This window comes from Pantherophis guttatus, chromosome 4 (genome assembly GCF_059756535.1).
Source record: "Pantherophis guttatus breed Tessera chromosome 4, ASM5975653v1, whole genome shotgun sequence".
In the NCBI taxonomy this organism is placed as follows: Eukaryota; Metazoa; Chordata; class Lepidosauria; order Squamata; family Colubridae; genus Pantherophis; species Pantherophis guttatus.
Genome location: NC_142066.1, coordinates 140882209 through 140899386, shown reverse-complemented (window position 1 = coordinate 140899386; position 17178 = coordinate 140882209). Strand labels below are relative to the sequence as shown.

The following is a 17178-nucleotide window of genomic DNA, read 5'->3' as shown; positions in this document are numbered from 1 at the left end:
AGGGGAACCAGGAAGATCGGGTAGACAAGATGCCGGGTGGTGAGGGTGGCAGCTGTCGTCTGCCACAAGCGAAGCACCGGGTGGAAGTGCCCGCTGTTCAGGGGCAGCTGAGCCTGCATCGCGCAGCTGGCCGGGGTTGGCACAGCTTCCCAAGTGCGAGCCTTTCCCGGTCGCTGGATACCGGCCCTCTCCGCCCTCCGTGTCCAAGCAGGGAGGCTGTCCTTGGCAGGTGGAGTGGTGGCTTCCTCCTCCTCCTCCCCGAAGGCCTGCCCCGCTTAAAGGCACACTTCCCGTAGCCCGCCTGCCCGTGCTCCCCTTCGGCCACCCTTCTCCTCCCCGCCCCTCAATCTAAACCGGCCAAGAAGCGAGCGCAAATTTGCTCACAGCAGTGAGCCAAACACATCCAGAGCCTTGCCGCTTTCGGTCACTGCCTCCCTGGTCCGAGTCTCCCACAGCGCGCCTGTTCACTTAGGGAGGACGTGCCCTTTTCTGGCCAGTCGCTGCTTTGGAGAAATGTCACAGAGGTTTCTCTCTCGCTCGCGCTCTCTCTCTCACACACATACACACACACACCGTTCTTTCTTTGGGATCGCAACACAGACACCCCTTCCAGAATTGCAAGGCTGAAGGCTTCGGACAGAGCATTTTGGGGATGTGTGTCTGTGCTGTGATCCCAAGTAAAGAAAGATCGGCAGGAAAAGGGGGAGGAGGCCGGCAGCTGGGGAAGTGCTCTGGAGATCTGGGCCGATTTGCATAGCCCTTGCTGGCTCAGCTATCAATGGGCAGCAATTAAGGGGCTGAACCTCCAGGAGGTAATCAGGGAAGGGAAGAGCTGCCTCCTGAACTGGCCACACCCATCCCTTCACTAGGGCTTATTTTCGGGGGAGGGCATATATTTATGCCCACTCCAAAAATCAGGCTTGGCCTTACTTTTGGACAATGTTCTATTTTTAGGGAAACAGGGTAGCAGCTTTTTCAAGGCAGACTTAGAATACATTCTGCAGGCCTCTCTGTCGCACAACCTCCTCTGCCCAAGCCTAACAACATACAAATTAGGTAAATAAGGGTGGTAGACGAAAGGTGTAAAATGACAATTCTCACGATAACAAAGACATGATGACTTCAAATCTGCTTGAATTTGCTTTCACTAAGTTTTGTGTGGGTAAAACGAATTTTTAATTTTTATTTTACTGATTTGTATCCCACATTTATTATTTTTATAAATAACTCAAGGTGGCAAACATATCCAACACATCTTCTTCCTATTTTCCCCACAACAACAATCTTGTGAAGTGAGTTGGACTAAGAGAGAGTGCCTGGCCCAAAGTCATCCAGTCAGCTTTCATGGCTAAGGCAGGACATAAATTTTTGTCTCCTGCTTTTGAGTGTTGTGCCTTAATCATTACAATAAACTGGCTTTTAGAAAATAGAAGCAGATACACTCATTTTATTTTTAATAAAAACTTAATTCAAAAACATTTGTTTTTAATTTTGAGAAATTAAAATTGGTTGAATTTTGTATGTGGTTGGTATGCACATAAATTACTCTTTAAATTGCCATCTATGATAGTTAGTCATCTACATGGGGGGGGGGGGAACCAAACTTTTATGGACAGGACAGGCTCATTATTCCAACCATTCATTTTGTGCTAGAAATGCAGTTTTTAGTATATTTTCAAGGGAAGATTGGCAATTGAAACATGCTTGTAGAAATATAACAGGGTTGATATTCTTTGAAGTGAAATGAATAATGACATTTTTAAACATTTATTTTAAATTAAGAATGGGGACTCAGATTGGCTGTCAAACTTTCCTTCTGCAAAACATTCTTTTGCAGAATGTTCTTCATCATATCAAATATGAACTGCAGTGTTAAGCAACCTTAAAATATAATTTTTTTATGACAGTCAAATAAAGCCCCCAATTTCAAAATAAAATAAATTATAAATAAAAAAATATTAAAAGATATAAGTTAACAGCTTGAAGTGCTTTTGAAATAGGAATTAAAATGCATTTGTAGGATGCTTCTAACAGGATGGAGAATATATAGGCCATTCATAAAGTTTAGTCATGATTGCAGCATGATGAGTTTGATGACTGTAAAAGTGAAGTTCTTTATTATTATTATTTTAATTTTTAAAGACTGCCAAACACTTCAATATATATTTTAAAATACCCTACAAAGCATAAGAATAATATAGGTAGTCCTCGACTTACAATTTACAATTGAGCCCAAAATTTCTGTTGCTAAATGAGGGATTTGGTAACTGAATTTTGTCCCATTTTACTACTTTTCTTGCCACAGTTGTTAAGTGAATGCAACTGTAGTTGTTAAGTTAGTAATATCGGTGTTAAGTGAATCTGACTTCAACATTGACTTTGTTTGTCAAAAGGTTGCAAAAAGTGATTACATGACCCCTGGACAGCCGTCATAAATATGAACCAGTTGTCAAGCATTTGAATTTTCATCATATGAAAATGCAGAAGATGTTGCAACATTTATAAGTGTGAAAAACACTCATAAGCCACTTTTTTTCAGTCCTGTTGTAACTTCAAACAATCACTAAACGAACTGTTGTAAATCGAGGATTATCTGTACAGTGAGCTAGGAATATGTATTCTCTTTTATAAGTAAACATTGTAAACAGAGATGGGAGGAAGAGGATACTGGAATCTAAAATGACCCCACTTCATTGGTTTATAATTTTCAAGAGATGAGGAAGGAGGGAATGACAGAAATTGATTGATTTTTTATTAAATCAATAGTAAATAAAAGAAGTATTTCCTAGTAAATGATCACTTCTAACTCATTCTGATAAATTATTAAACAGTATACCTTAAACCATTGTTCCAAATGGCTATAAACCATTCATCCAACAACAGAGAAAGGTGCTTGATTTACGCTTCTTGTAACATTAATATTATTGTAAAGATGGTGATAAAGCACTATTATTGTGAAATAAATTTAAAAATTTTTAAGTCATACCACTAGATCGTTCAGTCTGAGCCATTTCTAAAGCATGTTCAGCCTTCTGAAGATCATGTACAGTTGTTCTTAAATCTGTAATCAGGTGTCTTTTTGCCTCAACCAATTCTTGAAGTGCTTGTTCTGTAAAATAATTTCATGTCAATGCATATAATAATACTAATTTATTTATGCAATTTATTCTGAGGCCTAAATAATTTTAGTGGATTGCTGTTAAAACAATAAATATTATTAAAATGACACTGAAGAATATAAAAAATAGTATTAAATATGCATGCACTTATAAATAGACATAAATACACACACACATACCTATGCCTATAGTTAACACCCAAAATCCTTCTTGAAAAAAAACTCTCCAGAAAGCCATGAAAACATTAAAACTGTTATGCAAAATAAGCAATATTCCCTATTTATCTGCTAAAGTATTTTTGGATCTATACAAACTCTAAATTTAAAAATAATAATCTACAATCTACAAAATGTAATCTCCTTCAAATTGAACCTTCTGGTGACTTCACATCCGTGTAACTTTCTTGGCAGTAGTATAGAAATGATTTGTGACTCCCTTCTTTCAGGGTATTTTTTTCAATTTCTCAATCTAGTTTATAAACCTGAAACAAGTGGAGACTCATTTCCAGGGCTGACCTTGTAACTTCTAAGTGTAGGAAGGACTAAAATGTCAATATGATAGTAGGAATGAAGGTTTTTTTTCCTGTCTCTTAAGATTTCAGCTTTTAGTTCTTATTTCATTTATTTCCTATCTTTCCTTAATTGACCAATTATCTTTACACTTTTTGACTTTGATTGGCCATTTTAATGTTTGTATCTCAAACCATATCTCAAGCTTGGAGTTTTCAAGAGCTCCAACCTTTTTTATACTACCATGTTTCCCCAAAAATAAGACCCTGTCTTATATTTTTTTGAACCGCAAAATAAGCGCTTGACCTTATTTTCGGGGAGGTCTTATAATTTTGGGCACATGGAACAAGATGGGGCTCCTCTTGCAGTCTTACCTGATTTCCAGCTCTGTCTCCCTAATCCTAATGAGAGGAAATGGTGGGGACCAGCTGTGCATGTAGTTAAATATTTTTGGGGAGGGCTTATCAGGGGATGTCTTATTTTCAGGAAAACAGGATATCACATAATTAATACCTAATTTTGGCAGCAAAAGATGAATTATTTTGTTCAAATTATTACTTTATGAATTGGAAGAGCAAAGGATTTGCATTAGCTGACAATAGGTGTTCTTGAAAATGAAAAAAGGAACATAGCTGAAAGCTATGATTAGCAGTCCTCAATAATTTGGTACAGGATGTTCATCTGGTAAATTATACCTCTTTTTTTTTTTTTTTTTTGTAATGTTTAACACATTTCCTTTCATGTTTCTTTCCTTCCATTTCCAGTAACCTTTTCTATTCTTATTTTACCCAATCCAGCCTGTATTTTTTTATTATTATTATTATTATTATTATTATTATTATTATTATTATTACTACTACTACTACTACTACTACTACTACTACTACTACTACTATTATTAGTATGAAAAGACAGGAAAATGGTTGATATGTGTGTGTGTCTGTGTACAAAAGAGAAGATACCTGTATCTCGGTGTGAAAGTGGCTTGTATGCACAAGATAGAAATTCTTAAATATGCATAAAAGTTATACATTTTTGTCACAGATTTCTTACTATCAATTTCCTAATTAGAGATGCCTCTTCCAAAGTATCTACTATTGCTATCCATATTATATACTTTTAAACCTCATTTGAAGATATGGTTATTCCCCTGGGCATTTGCAGGCTTATAACTGTGGTAAGAACGGTGGAACCCTATTGTTATATTACTTATTTTATTTTCACGTAAGTTAACAAATTGCTTTTTATGGAAGATAATTTTATACATTTAGTTTTTGTACATGCCTCTGGCTTCCTTTGCAAGGAAAAACAGTATATACCAAAACTGAACACTTTAACAACAGAATAATCAGAGAAGCCATCGAGATAGAAAAACGCCCACACAGCATGAATAAACGAGATGATACCTCCCGCTTACCAGCCATTTGGAAACCTGCCCTCATTGACAAACGAGTCCCTAACACAAAGAATGACACCAGACCCACACTCACGAAAACCACACAGGATGTCACCACCACACATCCATGCAAAAAGCAAACCCACACCGATGAAGCACGACCACAAACCAGAAGCCAGACCACAGCTGCATCATTAGCCACTTTAAAACCCTCCAATCCATACAAGAAGCAAACTGACACCCACCATGAAGAGGTGGCACGACCACAAACGCAAAGCCAAACAACAGCAATGCAGCTCACCAGCTCAAATCCCCCTGCAACTCAGACTAACATGAGCACAACCAAGCCCCCACCTAAACAGAACATACCCCCATCCAATCAGAGCACAGCCAACCCCCCATCCAATCAGAGCACAGCCAAACCCCCAACCAATCAGAACACACCTCCACCCAATCAGAACACAGCCAAGCTCCCACCCAATCAGTTCACACCCCCACCAGCAGTTAAAAGGAGGAAACAGCTGCGATCACACATTGCTCCTGGAGGCACGAAGCCGAAAATACCAGCCTGAAGATGACGAATGAGACTTCGTCAAAACGTCGCCAAGATACTTCCAATTTTACGTGGGAGAAAACCCGAATAACCAAAGACCTACATACATACATACATACATACATACATACACACACACACACACACACACACACACACACACACACACATACATACATACATATATATATATATATATATATATATATATATATATGTGTGTGTGTTTTCTCAGGTTTTCGCGGGTGTTTGTATGTAGGTCTTTGGTTATTCGGGTCTTCTCCCACATAAAATTGGAAGTGTCTTGGCGACGTTTCGACGAAGTCTCATTCGTCATCTTCAGGCTGGTGTTCTCGGCTTCGTGCTTCCAGGAGCAATGTGCAATGACGAATGAGACTTCGTCAAAACGTCGCCAAAGACCTACATATATATATATATGTATGATATAATAGTATTAGTAATAATTCCTGTTCAAATCTTTAAATCATGAGGCAGTATAGCCTTACCATTGATAATGCCTGGATGGATGGATGCAAGAATCTGAGCTTCCTCTATTTTCTTCTCATTGGACTGCAACTTTTCTTGCAATTCTTTCTTCTTCATTAATAGGTCATTTATTGGTAATTCCTTTTCTTCAGATAAAAATGTTTTTTTTAATTATTCCATGAAAACAGTTCAAAGTACAATTATGTCCCACATCATTAAAAATCATGTATGGAATACTTCATTAAAATGGCATATATAAATACATCAGGGGTGAAATGCTCCCAGTTTAGACCGGATCGCCCAATCCAGTAGCAATGGCAGCGGGTGGTTCGGAGAACCAGTAGCAAAAATCCCTGCTCGCCCCCATGTCCAGCTGAGCCGCGTGATCACCAGAGGCTTTTTTCTATTTTTAAAAGGATTTTTTCTACAACCTCTTCAGCGGAAAAAATGCTTTTAAAAGTAAAAAAAAAAGCCTCTGATGATTGCGTGACTCAGCTGGGATTGTCAGAGGCTTTTAAAAGGATTTTTTTTACAACTCTTCGGCCGAAGAGGTTGTAGAAAAAATCCTTTTAAAAGTTTTTTAAAAAAAAGTTGGCCACGCCCATTCAGTCACATTATTCCCACACCAAGCCATGCCCATAGACCCAGTAGTAACTAATTTTACATTTCACCACTGATATACATACATACATACATGCATACATACATACATATTGTTAAAACAAATGCAAGACAAGAAATAGTGACAACTATTTCTTGCCTTGCATTTGTTTTACAACTCCATTATACAACTCCATTTAAACTGAAAACCAAAAACTAAGAAAAAAGCAGATTTCAGACAATATAACGAAAACAAAAGCCAATTTTCCTCCTCTCAATTATCTCTTTGGAAGGATGAAGTAAAAGTCCCAATCTAGCATGCTTTTCTGTGTATAGAGAAGATAACATCTTCATGTATTTTACATCATTATTGGAAGGTACATATGTTTATTTTTTAAAATTGTGAGAAATCATAAAGATAATATTTATGTAACAATAGACTAAAGAACTGTATAATTTCGGAGAGATCAAGAGTTGTAACTACTGCCATAGTTAGATGGAAAGATCGAAAGTTGAAAGATGGTATTATTAGGTATGTTTAAATAATAGGATAACTGGTACTTGAATGGCGTACTGTGACTTTGAACAACCAAATACTGAAGGACTATGTCTTAATATAAACAAGTGTATTAACACTAGGATTCATAATGATGGCCTGACTAGAAGTTAGAATAGAGGTAGAAATAAGAAATAGGAGGAATATTAGCAGATATAATTTTTATATAATAGAATACAAGCAATAAGTAATAAGTCCATATTGCGATGGGTAGGACATGACTTCGCAACTAACAACAAGGATCAAACAAAATTGTGTGGAACATCCTAGGTGGCACTACATTTACTGTTTCTTGTACCTTAATTGTGACTATAAATCCCCACAAAACCAGTGCCAAGTACTGGGATATGGTTCTTTAAAATGCAGCTTTTCATAAAGAACCTGTAGTTCAATGAGTACATTCTCTCCACCATCTTCAATTAAAATATCAAGTAATAGGTCCTATAGAAGATTGCTATCTGAGGGACCCTTGTAAGCCATTCACCTTTCAACTAATTGTTGATGGGCAAGGTAGATAAGTATTAGGAGCTCTTAAACCAGGTTCCTATGTTACATAGTTTTGCCAAAAGTTTACTTGGCTTAAAGAATGTATTGATCTTATTTGTAGGGCAAACATTAAAAGCTGATATCAGAAACATTTCCCTCAACACATGAGCACACGTTAAATGTGCTCATTTTCATATTTGTATCATGCTTACTCCTGGGTGAGCCAACAACCTAAACAAAACATATACACCCATAAAAGAAGCTTACTGTTATCCAAAGAATTTTTTTTTATTACAACTCTTTTGCCTCTGAGAGTTTCAATCAATGGTTCTTAAATGGATGAAAGAGATTTTCATGATCATAACATGACTGATTTATGAACTCTTTCAATAATGTCAATGTGGCACAATATATGAAAGCGAAGAAATACCTAAAGTTAATGCTTACTTTAAACACAGATTCATTTAATCCATACTTACCAATAGATTTTCCAATTATACCTCTTTCTGAAGCAACACTCTTTGCTTTTAGTAGATTAATGGTAGTGTGCCCTAGTTCTTCAATCAAATGTCTTTTTTCCTCAGAAAGTTTATGTAATATATGCTCTATAAAAATCAGATCAATAATAACATATATGTTGAAAAAGTTGTGCTATACACAGTGCTGTAGTTGACTGCTCTACTATATTTATTTATTCATTCATTAAATTTCTATAATCATCAAACTCAATCAAGTGATTCTGGGCAGAATCTGTGGAAACTTAAATATTTGTATTTGTATTCATAATATGTACAATATTGGTCAATCTATAGTTCTCATTTGAGGCCCAAATAACCAGGTTCAAATTATCCTTCTTTAGACCTATTATGTATTATATACCGATATAGAAAGTTCTAATGCTGGGAAACAGGGAAGGCAATAGAAAAAAAAAAGACAACCAGAAGCGAGGTGGATGTTACAATGATGACAGGTGCACTACTGGAAGATCTGCAAGGCCAGATTAGGGACATATTGTTGTGGAGAGAATAACTGTATGGTTGCTAGAAATGAAACATGACTTCATGGTTCATAATCAGTCATAATCAATATTCACTGCATGTCAACTTTGTTTCAAAAACCTTTCATACTTATGAAATTGTTGTGTTGCAAAAGGAATTTGTTACATAGTAGCAATGAAGGACCTTTGATGTCCAAAGTGTGGTTCAGAACATGAAATGATCATTTAGATCAATACAGGATACTCAAACTAATCATTTAAAAAACAGTCGCAGGTATTATTTTGGGGTTTGTACCTTACACTCCAATTTATCACATGCTGACTTTAAAGGAAAAAGAAATGTGGGAAGGGCAGTGACAATTACACCAATTGAAATGAATTAGTGTACGCAAAATGAAAAGTAAGGGAATAGATGCAAATATTGCCCCTAGCCCCCAGAATCTTAAAAAATATCCTGGAAATAAACTTCCTGAGACAAAGTCTTTTTCACAGTAGAATATTAGACCAAAAATACAGAGTAGACATTTACAGAGTTGTTTTTATTCATATTTTCTAATCCCCTTTAGGCTAGTTATGTTCTTCTTATCTGTCCTTTCAGCTTCAAATGAGTATCTAACTACTAGTTTCATCCATATATGTGTAATGTAGTCGTTAAGGTGCTGACTTAGACACCAGAAGTCTGTCCTTGAGGCCTCCCTTAGGCATGAAAGCTGGCCACTCACTGTCCCTCAACCCACCTCACCTCACATTTGTGTTGTGAGAAAATAAGAGACAGGAACAAGAATTATTTACTGCCCAGAGTTAAGTAGTTACACACACAGAGGTGGTATAAAAGTATTGCAGAAGAAGAATAATGTTCTGCATTATTTAATTTTGCTTATAGAACTAAACAAGCCAAATATTGTAACCTTTCCTCATAAGGCAGATTTACTGAACTTCCTGTTTTTATTAAAAGTGCAGCAAACAATTCTTGATTTAGCCCTACAAATGTCCCACTGCTTAAAAAATGATCCTATACTTAGATCTCTTGGTTGTTTCCTTGCAGACATTTCATTATCCAAACTAGATAACATCATCATTTCTATTCAACCCCTCATTTCAACCATGAGCTACATATATTCTCTTTTATTGATATTTACTCCTTGAATTTGGAATACAGCCTCAGTTCTTACTGCCTTCTTTAAATATTGTTTTGTATCAAAATTCTATTCAACAGTGGGAAATAATTAAAAGAAAAGAACTATGGAGTTTTTTTTAAAAAATAATATTTGAAATTGATTAATACATACCACTGACACTGCCAGGATGCGCAGCTGCAGAAGCTGAAGCTTCATCTAGTTCTTTCTGAACAGATTCAAGCTTTGCCAATATTTCTTCTCTTTTTCCAGATAACTCATATAATTCTCTTTCTGTAACACATTAATATTTCAAAAAACACATCGAAGTTATATTACTTTTGAAGTTGCAGTAACTATTAAAGCAGCTCTTGGATTTCCAGAGATGTGGAGGGTGAGACAGCCAGAGTTTACATGAGCTTTTGAGTTTATCCTCTTTTGGAGCAAACATCTAAAGTTAATTATATATGAAGTTTTATCTTGGGTTGTTCAGAAGGAAAGCAGAATAAGAGAAATGGAAAGCCTTGTAAATTATCTGGAACTCCTGGAAATAAACCTAATTGCAATACTACACCAGCATACCTGAAGATTACACTACAATGTATGGGCTTTAACACTCAATTTGAAGATTACAACTGAACATAAAGAAATTAGAAGATTGTGAAATTTGCTGTCTAAAATAGAGACTGTTTCAGGAATATTACAAAGCGAGAATTTGCCATTTCAACCTATACTTTTAAGTAATAGCCCTCTCTTTGTAGTGCTTCTGTAAGTTCTTACTGAAAGCTGTTTATAAACTGAGCTGATGAAGGTATCAAAACAATGGTCCTCGCTAGAGAATTCTACAAAAGAGGGGTTATGCTCTGTAACTGAAGATGTGTACATTAAATCTCAAAAGCAGTAAAAAATTATCAACTTTTTTCTCCAAGAGTGTTTCCCCAGAAACTCTGGTGACCAGGGCTGTGACACAAAAGAAAATAGGAAGTAAAATAACACATCATGTGAATGGTTTTTTCATTCCTATCACTCTTGTAAAGATATTACCAATATCAGAGATAAGAAGACTTCCAAAATTCCAAATATTGCTAAGGAAATAACTATTATTGAGAGACAGCTAAACTCAAAGAATTCCGGAAAGCACATGGATAATAGCCTAATTGTGATACAATCATTTACAATAAGAAATCAATCTGTAATAATAAAGCCCCTTTAACCCTTTCCAACCTCATGACTTGGGGTTTGGCTAGTCTAGAGAAAGGAAGGACTAGGGGGGACATGATAGCAATATTCCAGTATTTGAGAAGCTACTACAAAAGTGGGGGCGGGGAAGGTCAATTTATTTTCCAAAGCACCAGAGAGCACAAGAAACAATGGATGGAAACTAATCAAGGAAAGAAGCAACCTAGGATTAAGGAGAAACTTCCTAACAGTGAGAATAATCAACCAGTGGAACAGCTTGCCTTCAGATGTTGTGGGTGCTTCATCACTGGAGGTTTTTAAGAAGAAACTGGACAGTCACTTGTCTAAAATGGTATAGGATCTCCTGTTTGAGCAGGGGGCTGGACTAGAAGACCTCCAAGGCCCCTTCCAGCTCTATTCTGATTCTGATTCTGATTCTGAATCCTTATTGGGAAATGAAGCAAATGGTATTTGAGGGGTTCAAAGGATTTCTGCTAGCAAAAGATTATAGAAGCTTTGGGAGAACAACATGAGGCTTTTAACAGATTTGACACTGTGATCATCTGATTTAGTACTACTGGAAGAATTTCTATCTATTTTAAATGATCAATTGATGATCTATATCAAATTACTTTCAAGTGAAGAACCTCTTTTGGAACCGGATTTCAGAATAACATAGTATTTCATGATAATTCACTAATGCACAACCATTCCCAAACGCAGACTCATTTTATATATAATAAGAGAAATATTCTTATAAATGCATTATCAAGAGGAAGACAAGAGCAACATAATAAAAAGCAACAACACTGATCTTTTTGCAAGTCATGAATTTCTCAGAAAGCACAGTTGCAAAAGGCAAAGCTGAAGAGACTGACTGTTCAGTACAGATAATCTTCGATTTACAACAGTTCATTTAGTGACTGTTCAAAGTTACAACGGCATTGAAGAATGTAACTTATGACCATTTTTCAGTTACAACCTCTGCAGGATCCCCATGATCATGTGATCAAAATTCAGATGCTTGAAAACTGGTTCATATTTATGACTGTTGTTGTGTCCCAAGATCATGTAATCAACTTTTGCAACCTTCTCACAAGCAAACTCAATGGAAAACCAGATTCACTTAGCAACCGGGTTACTAACTTATAAATTGTGGTGATTAACTTAACAACTATGGTAAGAAAGGTTGTAAAATGGGGCAAAATTCACTTAACAAATGTTTCACTTAACAACAAAAACGTTGGGTCCAGTGATTATGATTGTAAGTCGAGGACTACCGGCATTCTGACTCTGAGGAAAACAATTGTTATGCTTTGCTGACATCTGGAGGCTTGACATGAACTTATCAACAGCAACTATAATCTATGAGTTCCCAATCTAATAGACCTAGTACAGGGAGAAGGTAGCTGGCTAAGAACTAGTCACAGGATAGTTTATGTTCAAGGACAACTAGTCTCCTTCTTTGTATTAATCTGGCAATAGAGATGACTGGAATAGGGTTTATTCGTTTACTCCTTATATACATATAAGTCATCAGCTTCTTCACACTGCTCATAGGGAAAAGTCCCATTACAGGAGGTCACATAGCTCTCCGAGTCAATAACTTTCAATTATTATTTCAATATTTTTACTGACTTATTAACCTTGTTTCCTGTTTTCTTCTCAATTTCTGCTATTGTTAAACAGAGCAAAAGCAAAAGAGGGAAAAAGTGGGAAGGTAAAGAATAAGCTTTTTAAAACAAAAAATATTTGTACAACATAAAACTGTAAGAATTGTAACTATAACAACAGTAAAAATAAAGCAATAAAAATAAATAATGAAAATACAACAATATTAAATTAAAAAATAGGCAGGGAAGGAACAGGATGTGAGGAGGAAGGGAGTCTGTTATTAGTCTAATAGCCTTTCCCTACGAAGAATTACCTTTACAAGTAAGTTAAATATTGAGGTGAAAAAGGAGAAAAGGATGAGTAAGTTTTCCAATTACTATTTGTTTTAATGACAAAAGACAAAATGTTCTTGGATATGGTCAAGGAATTAAATCAGTGAGGTTACATCAGATGAAGGAAGAACAATTCTATGTCACTTAATTTTCCATCTGTATAGTCCAGATGGTGTGTATGTTATCCCCAAATGATCAGTTTAAATTCAGAAGCACTATATGCTTAATAAATGCTTGTAAAATTCACAATATAATTTATTTTCTACTTACCATCAGGATGCACAATAGAAACACCTTCAGATGTAAATTCTGTTTGTATTTCATGCATAATTGTCTCTAGATTTGCAATGAGAGATCTTCTTTGCTTGGTTAGTTCCCGTACTTTATAATCTAGAAATATTATATATATCTTCATAAAAATAATATATTTTGAAATCAGTCTATTAACCTCTATCACAATTTCTATCGAATATCATATGTAAATGATACCATATTTTCCGGCGTATAAGACGACTTTTTAACAAATGAAAATCTTCTCAAAAGTCGGGGGTCGTCTTATATGCCGGGTGTCGTTCTCCTGTAACCAGGCAGACCAGCCCGAAAGGCTCTGACGAGCCAAGCTCTGACCATTCCAGCTGAGTTGCCTGCTAATCAGGCAACTCAGCTGGGATCGCCAGAGCCATGTAAAAGGAAAAAACTTTTTTTCTTTTACATGGCTCTGACGATCGAAGCTCTGACCATCCCAGCTGAGTTGGCAGCTAATCAGGCAACTCAGCTTGGATCACCAGAGCCATGTAAAAGGAAAAAAGTTTCCCCCCTCCAGCTTGCTTACCTTAGCTGCTAGTCACAACGCTTGCCTTGCTTTGCTTGTCTGAATCCATTCCATCAGCAAGCAATTCCCTGCCTGTAATCAAGCAGGCAGGGAGTTGTGGACTTCAACTCCCAGAATTCCTCAGCCAGCAAAGCAAAGCTGGCTGAGGAATTCTGGGAGTTGACGTCTACAAGTCTTAAAGTTGCCAAGGTTGGAGACCCCTGTTCTATTGGGTAAATTTTTTCCCCCTTTGGGAGCTTTAAAAAAAATAGTTAATTGGGGGTTTTTTTAGTTGGTTTTTTTTTTAGACCTAGCCATTTAAAGTTTAGGAAGTTTTAAACTTAGCTTTCATATAAAAATAAAAATAAAATAAAATAAAATAATATTTGTGCAGCTTTCTGAGATTTAGTGTGTTTCTGTAGTGTTTCATTCTAACTACACAAACACACAAAATCTCACAAAGCTGTGTGTGGAATTTTGTGTGTGTAAAGTGTGAAAGTTGTTTTTTGGGGCTTTTTGTGGCTATGTGAGGTTCCTGCTTGTTGCAGGGGCCATTTTGGGTCTAGCACAGCTGCTTTTACATTGTGGGTGAGCCAGTTGATGTTTTTAAATTTTTATTTGGTGTGCGTTGGAAGAGGGGTCGTCTTATACGGCAAGTATAGCCCAAACCCTCTATTTTAACAGAAAAAGTCGGGGGTCGTCTTATACGCCCAGTCATCTTATACGCCGGAAAATACAGTATTTGCTTTTGGGTCAGTGGTTATTTCATCTTTTTTTTTTTTTTTAATTTGATTTGTATACCGCCCTACTCCCGAAGGACTCAGGGCGATGAACAGCCAACAATAAAATACATAAATACACAAACTTTAAAAAACCCGATAAAATCAAATTAAACTTTTTGGCCCAGACAAATTAAAATACCCCAATAATTTAAAAACAGATTAAAAAGTATCTTGATGGATACTTGCCCAAACCTTTCATCTTCTTTTGTTTTTTACTTATACAATAAGTTGCTTAGAAAACTGCTTGAATCTTTCCCTTTTTGAAATTTTAGAAATACTTTTCCTACTTTAATTTTCTTTACATGGTTCATGTTCATTTGTATGTAACTTTCATATCTGTTCCTTAAATATATTTCATTGATGATTATTCTGACTACATCTGTATTGATTTATTTAAATCTCTTTATACTGTAAATATAGGATTTTCTTAGCAAAACTTATCTCTCACATTCACTTATCTCATTCAAATCTTATTAACTCAATTTTTCCAGTTTTTATTTATGTATTTATTTTTTAGATTTATATCCCACCTTTTGTTCCATGCATCCATTGTATATATCTGATTTTATGTGTCCTTGCAAAGCCTTTCTTTCACTGTAGGTATTATGTGACCAGATTTACAGTGGTTTTGATATAGCCAGGAATGCTCAAATGCAATTTATGTTCTCCCCCACAGGCCATCTGATAGATGTCATTCCAAATAGGAGAACATATTAAACAGCATTGTGTCTTAAGACTCTCCTTTATTCAATCTTTTTTGTAAATGATCCTGTATTAATTTTGAAGAAAACACACTTTTCTCTCTGTTAAATTTGTGACAGGTGCTGACTGCCCCTTCTGCCACAATGAGGAAACCCAACAGGATGAGGGGGCAGAGGGTGTTAATTTCATTTCATCTTTCTCAACTGTATTGAGCTTTCCTGCATTCATGCTTCTTTTGTTCCATGTTTCTATTGTAATTCTGCCCTTGCAGTTTTGGATTTTCTTTCTTATATAGCAACATCAGCAACCAGATGTCCCAAAAGCTTTAATATCCTCATTGTAAACTACATTAGTTCACTGAAATATCCTCATCTCTTCCTCAGTAGCATGTTGAGTGCAATCAAATCTGAAAGATCCATAATCTGGCATTATATCATCAGTCATTTTATATTTTTTACTCATGTGGGGTTTTTTTTATAAAAATACAGAGGTGGTTTACTGTCTTCTCTTGTATATATTGAATTAATGCCTTTGTCTCTGTCACTAAAGTTATCATCTGCCTCTGGCATCTTTCTGTATGACTGCCGCCCAATATAGGTGTTAGCTGAGCAGCTGGGATAACTTTCCTGGTTTGGATAACCCTGCTGGGGTTGGTTGATTGATATATATATCAGTCATCCAGGTCATGGTTGTACCAAAGGTGCTTTTTCAAGAGGCAACTGGTCTGCCTGGTTTTTCTTTGAAGACGTTTAGCTTCTAATTCAAGAAGCTGCTTTAGCTTAGCTTCTTCAGAGCTAAAGAGGCTTCTTGGATGAGAAATGTCGCGAAAGAAGCGAAATGTCTTCAAAAAAAACCCCAGAAAGTCCAGTTGCCTCCTGAAAAAATACCTTTGGGACATTAAAATCACTAGTTAAAGGTACTTAGAAGCTTTACCATTATCCACATTCATTTTTGTTTGCCTATTGCCTGGATGCTGAAAATGCAGTTAAAAACAATAAGTGAGGTATAAATGTTGTCCTTACGTAAGCAGGCTTATAAAAACCAAATGTTTTCCTCCTCAGTATAACTCTTTGTATCTCTTAAGTCACAGTTTCTCATCTCCAGTTACCAAATGAAGACAATAAAATTCTATTGTGAAGTGCCTTTGTTCAGTTTCCTGTATTTCCATGAATGAAAAAATAAACCAAAACACCCTCCTGGAATGATACCATTACAACCAATATCTATAATACTGAGATAAAAAAGCAGATGTATCACTGGTCCAACTAATATAAAGAAATTCCTATATACCTAAATGTTTAATATTGTTGTTCATATAATACAAAAATCCAGATACATACCACTGATGCTGCCTGGCTGGGTAGTTGCAAGAGCCTTGGCATCCTGTAGCTCTTTTTCATTTGATTCTACCTTTTCCAGTAACTGTTGCTCCTTCATCAACAACTCATGTAATTCTTTTTCTGCAAGCAGAAATGTTTTTTCACTCATCTCTTGAGAAACATTTTAGAAGTTATGAATTTATGTATTATTTTAAATATTTTAAACTGTGAATTATTATTAAGAATAAAATAAACATAATGAACATTATAACATAAAAACATGCACTACTTCTTAAAAACCAACAAAGCAGGTGTCAGCATCAGTTTTCCTGCTTTAGCTGCCATAAGAAACGGGGAGGGATTAGGTATGGAGCAAAGGGGGGGAAGAGAGCAGGAGGGGGTTTGTCTTTGTAGGAGGGGACTTCGGGGGAATCGAAACTAAATTTCAGAAGGGGATGGCCGACCAACTGTCTTGACATTCCTGATGGATGACGCTGCCAGACGTGTTGCCACCTGACCTTTGGAAGACCTTTAGATTGGCTGAGAAACTATAAACACGAGGGGGGGAAGAAGCTTAGTAGATGCATTTCGCGCGTTTTGATCACTTCCAGCTTTTCACTGG

The 17178-nt window shown here is 36.2% G+C and overlaps 1 protein-coding gene across 27 annotated transcripts in view; it reads right to left on the bottom strand.

Annotated features, from left to right (window-relative positions):
* CCDC7 (coiled-coil domain containing 7) overlaps positions 1-17178 on the bottom strand; it is a 292932-nt gene that overhangs the window by 90006 nt on the left and 185748 nt on the right. For all 27 annotated transcript variants that reach the window (XR_015734107.1, XM_087892982.1, XM_087892984.1 and 24 more), the window contains 6 exons: positions 16578-16697; positions 13213-13332; positions 9992-10111; positions 8185-8310; positions 6084-6209; positions 2987-3109 (listed from right to left, as the gene is read on the bottom strand). Coding sequence is in view for 26 of the 27 variants with exons in the window: in XM_087892982.1 (XP_087749108.1) it covers positions 2987-3109; positions 6084-6209; positions 8185-8310; positions 9992-10111; positions 13213-13332; positions 16578-16697 (735 nt within the window). In the remaining variant the exon portion in view is untranslated. The remainder of the gene's footprint in view (positions 1-2986; positions 3110-6083; positions 6210-8184; positions 8311-9991; positions 10112-13212; positions 13333-16577; positions 16698-17178) is intronic.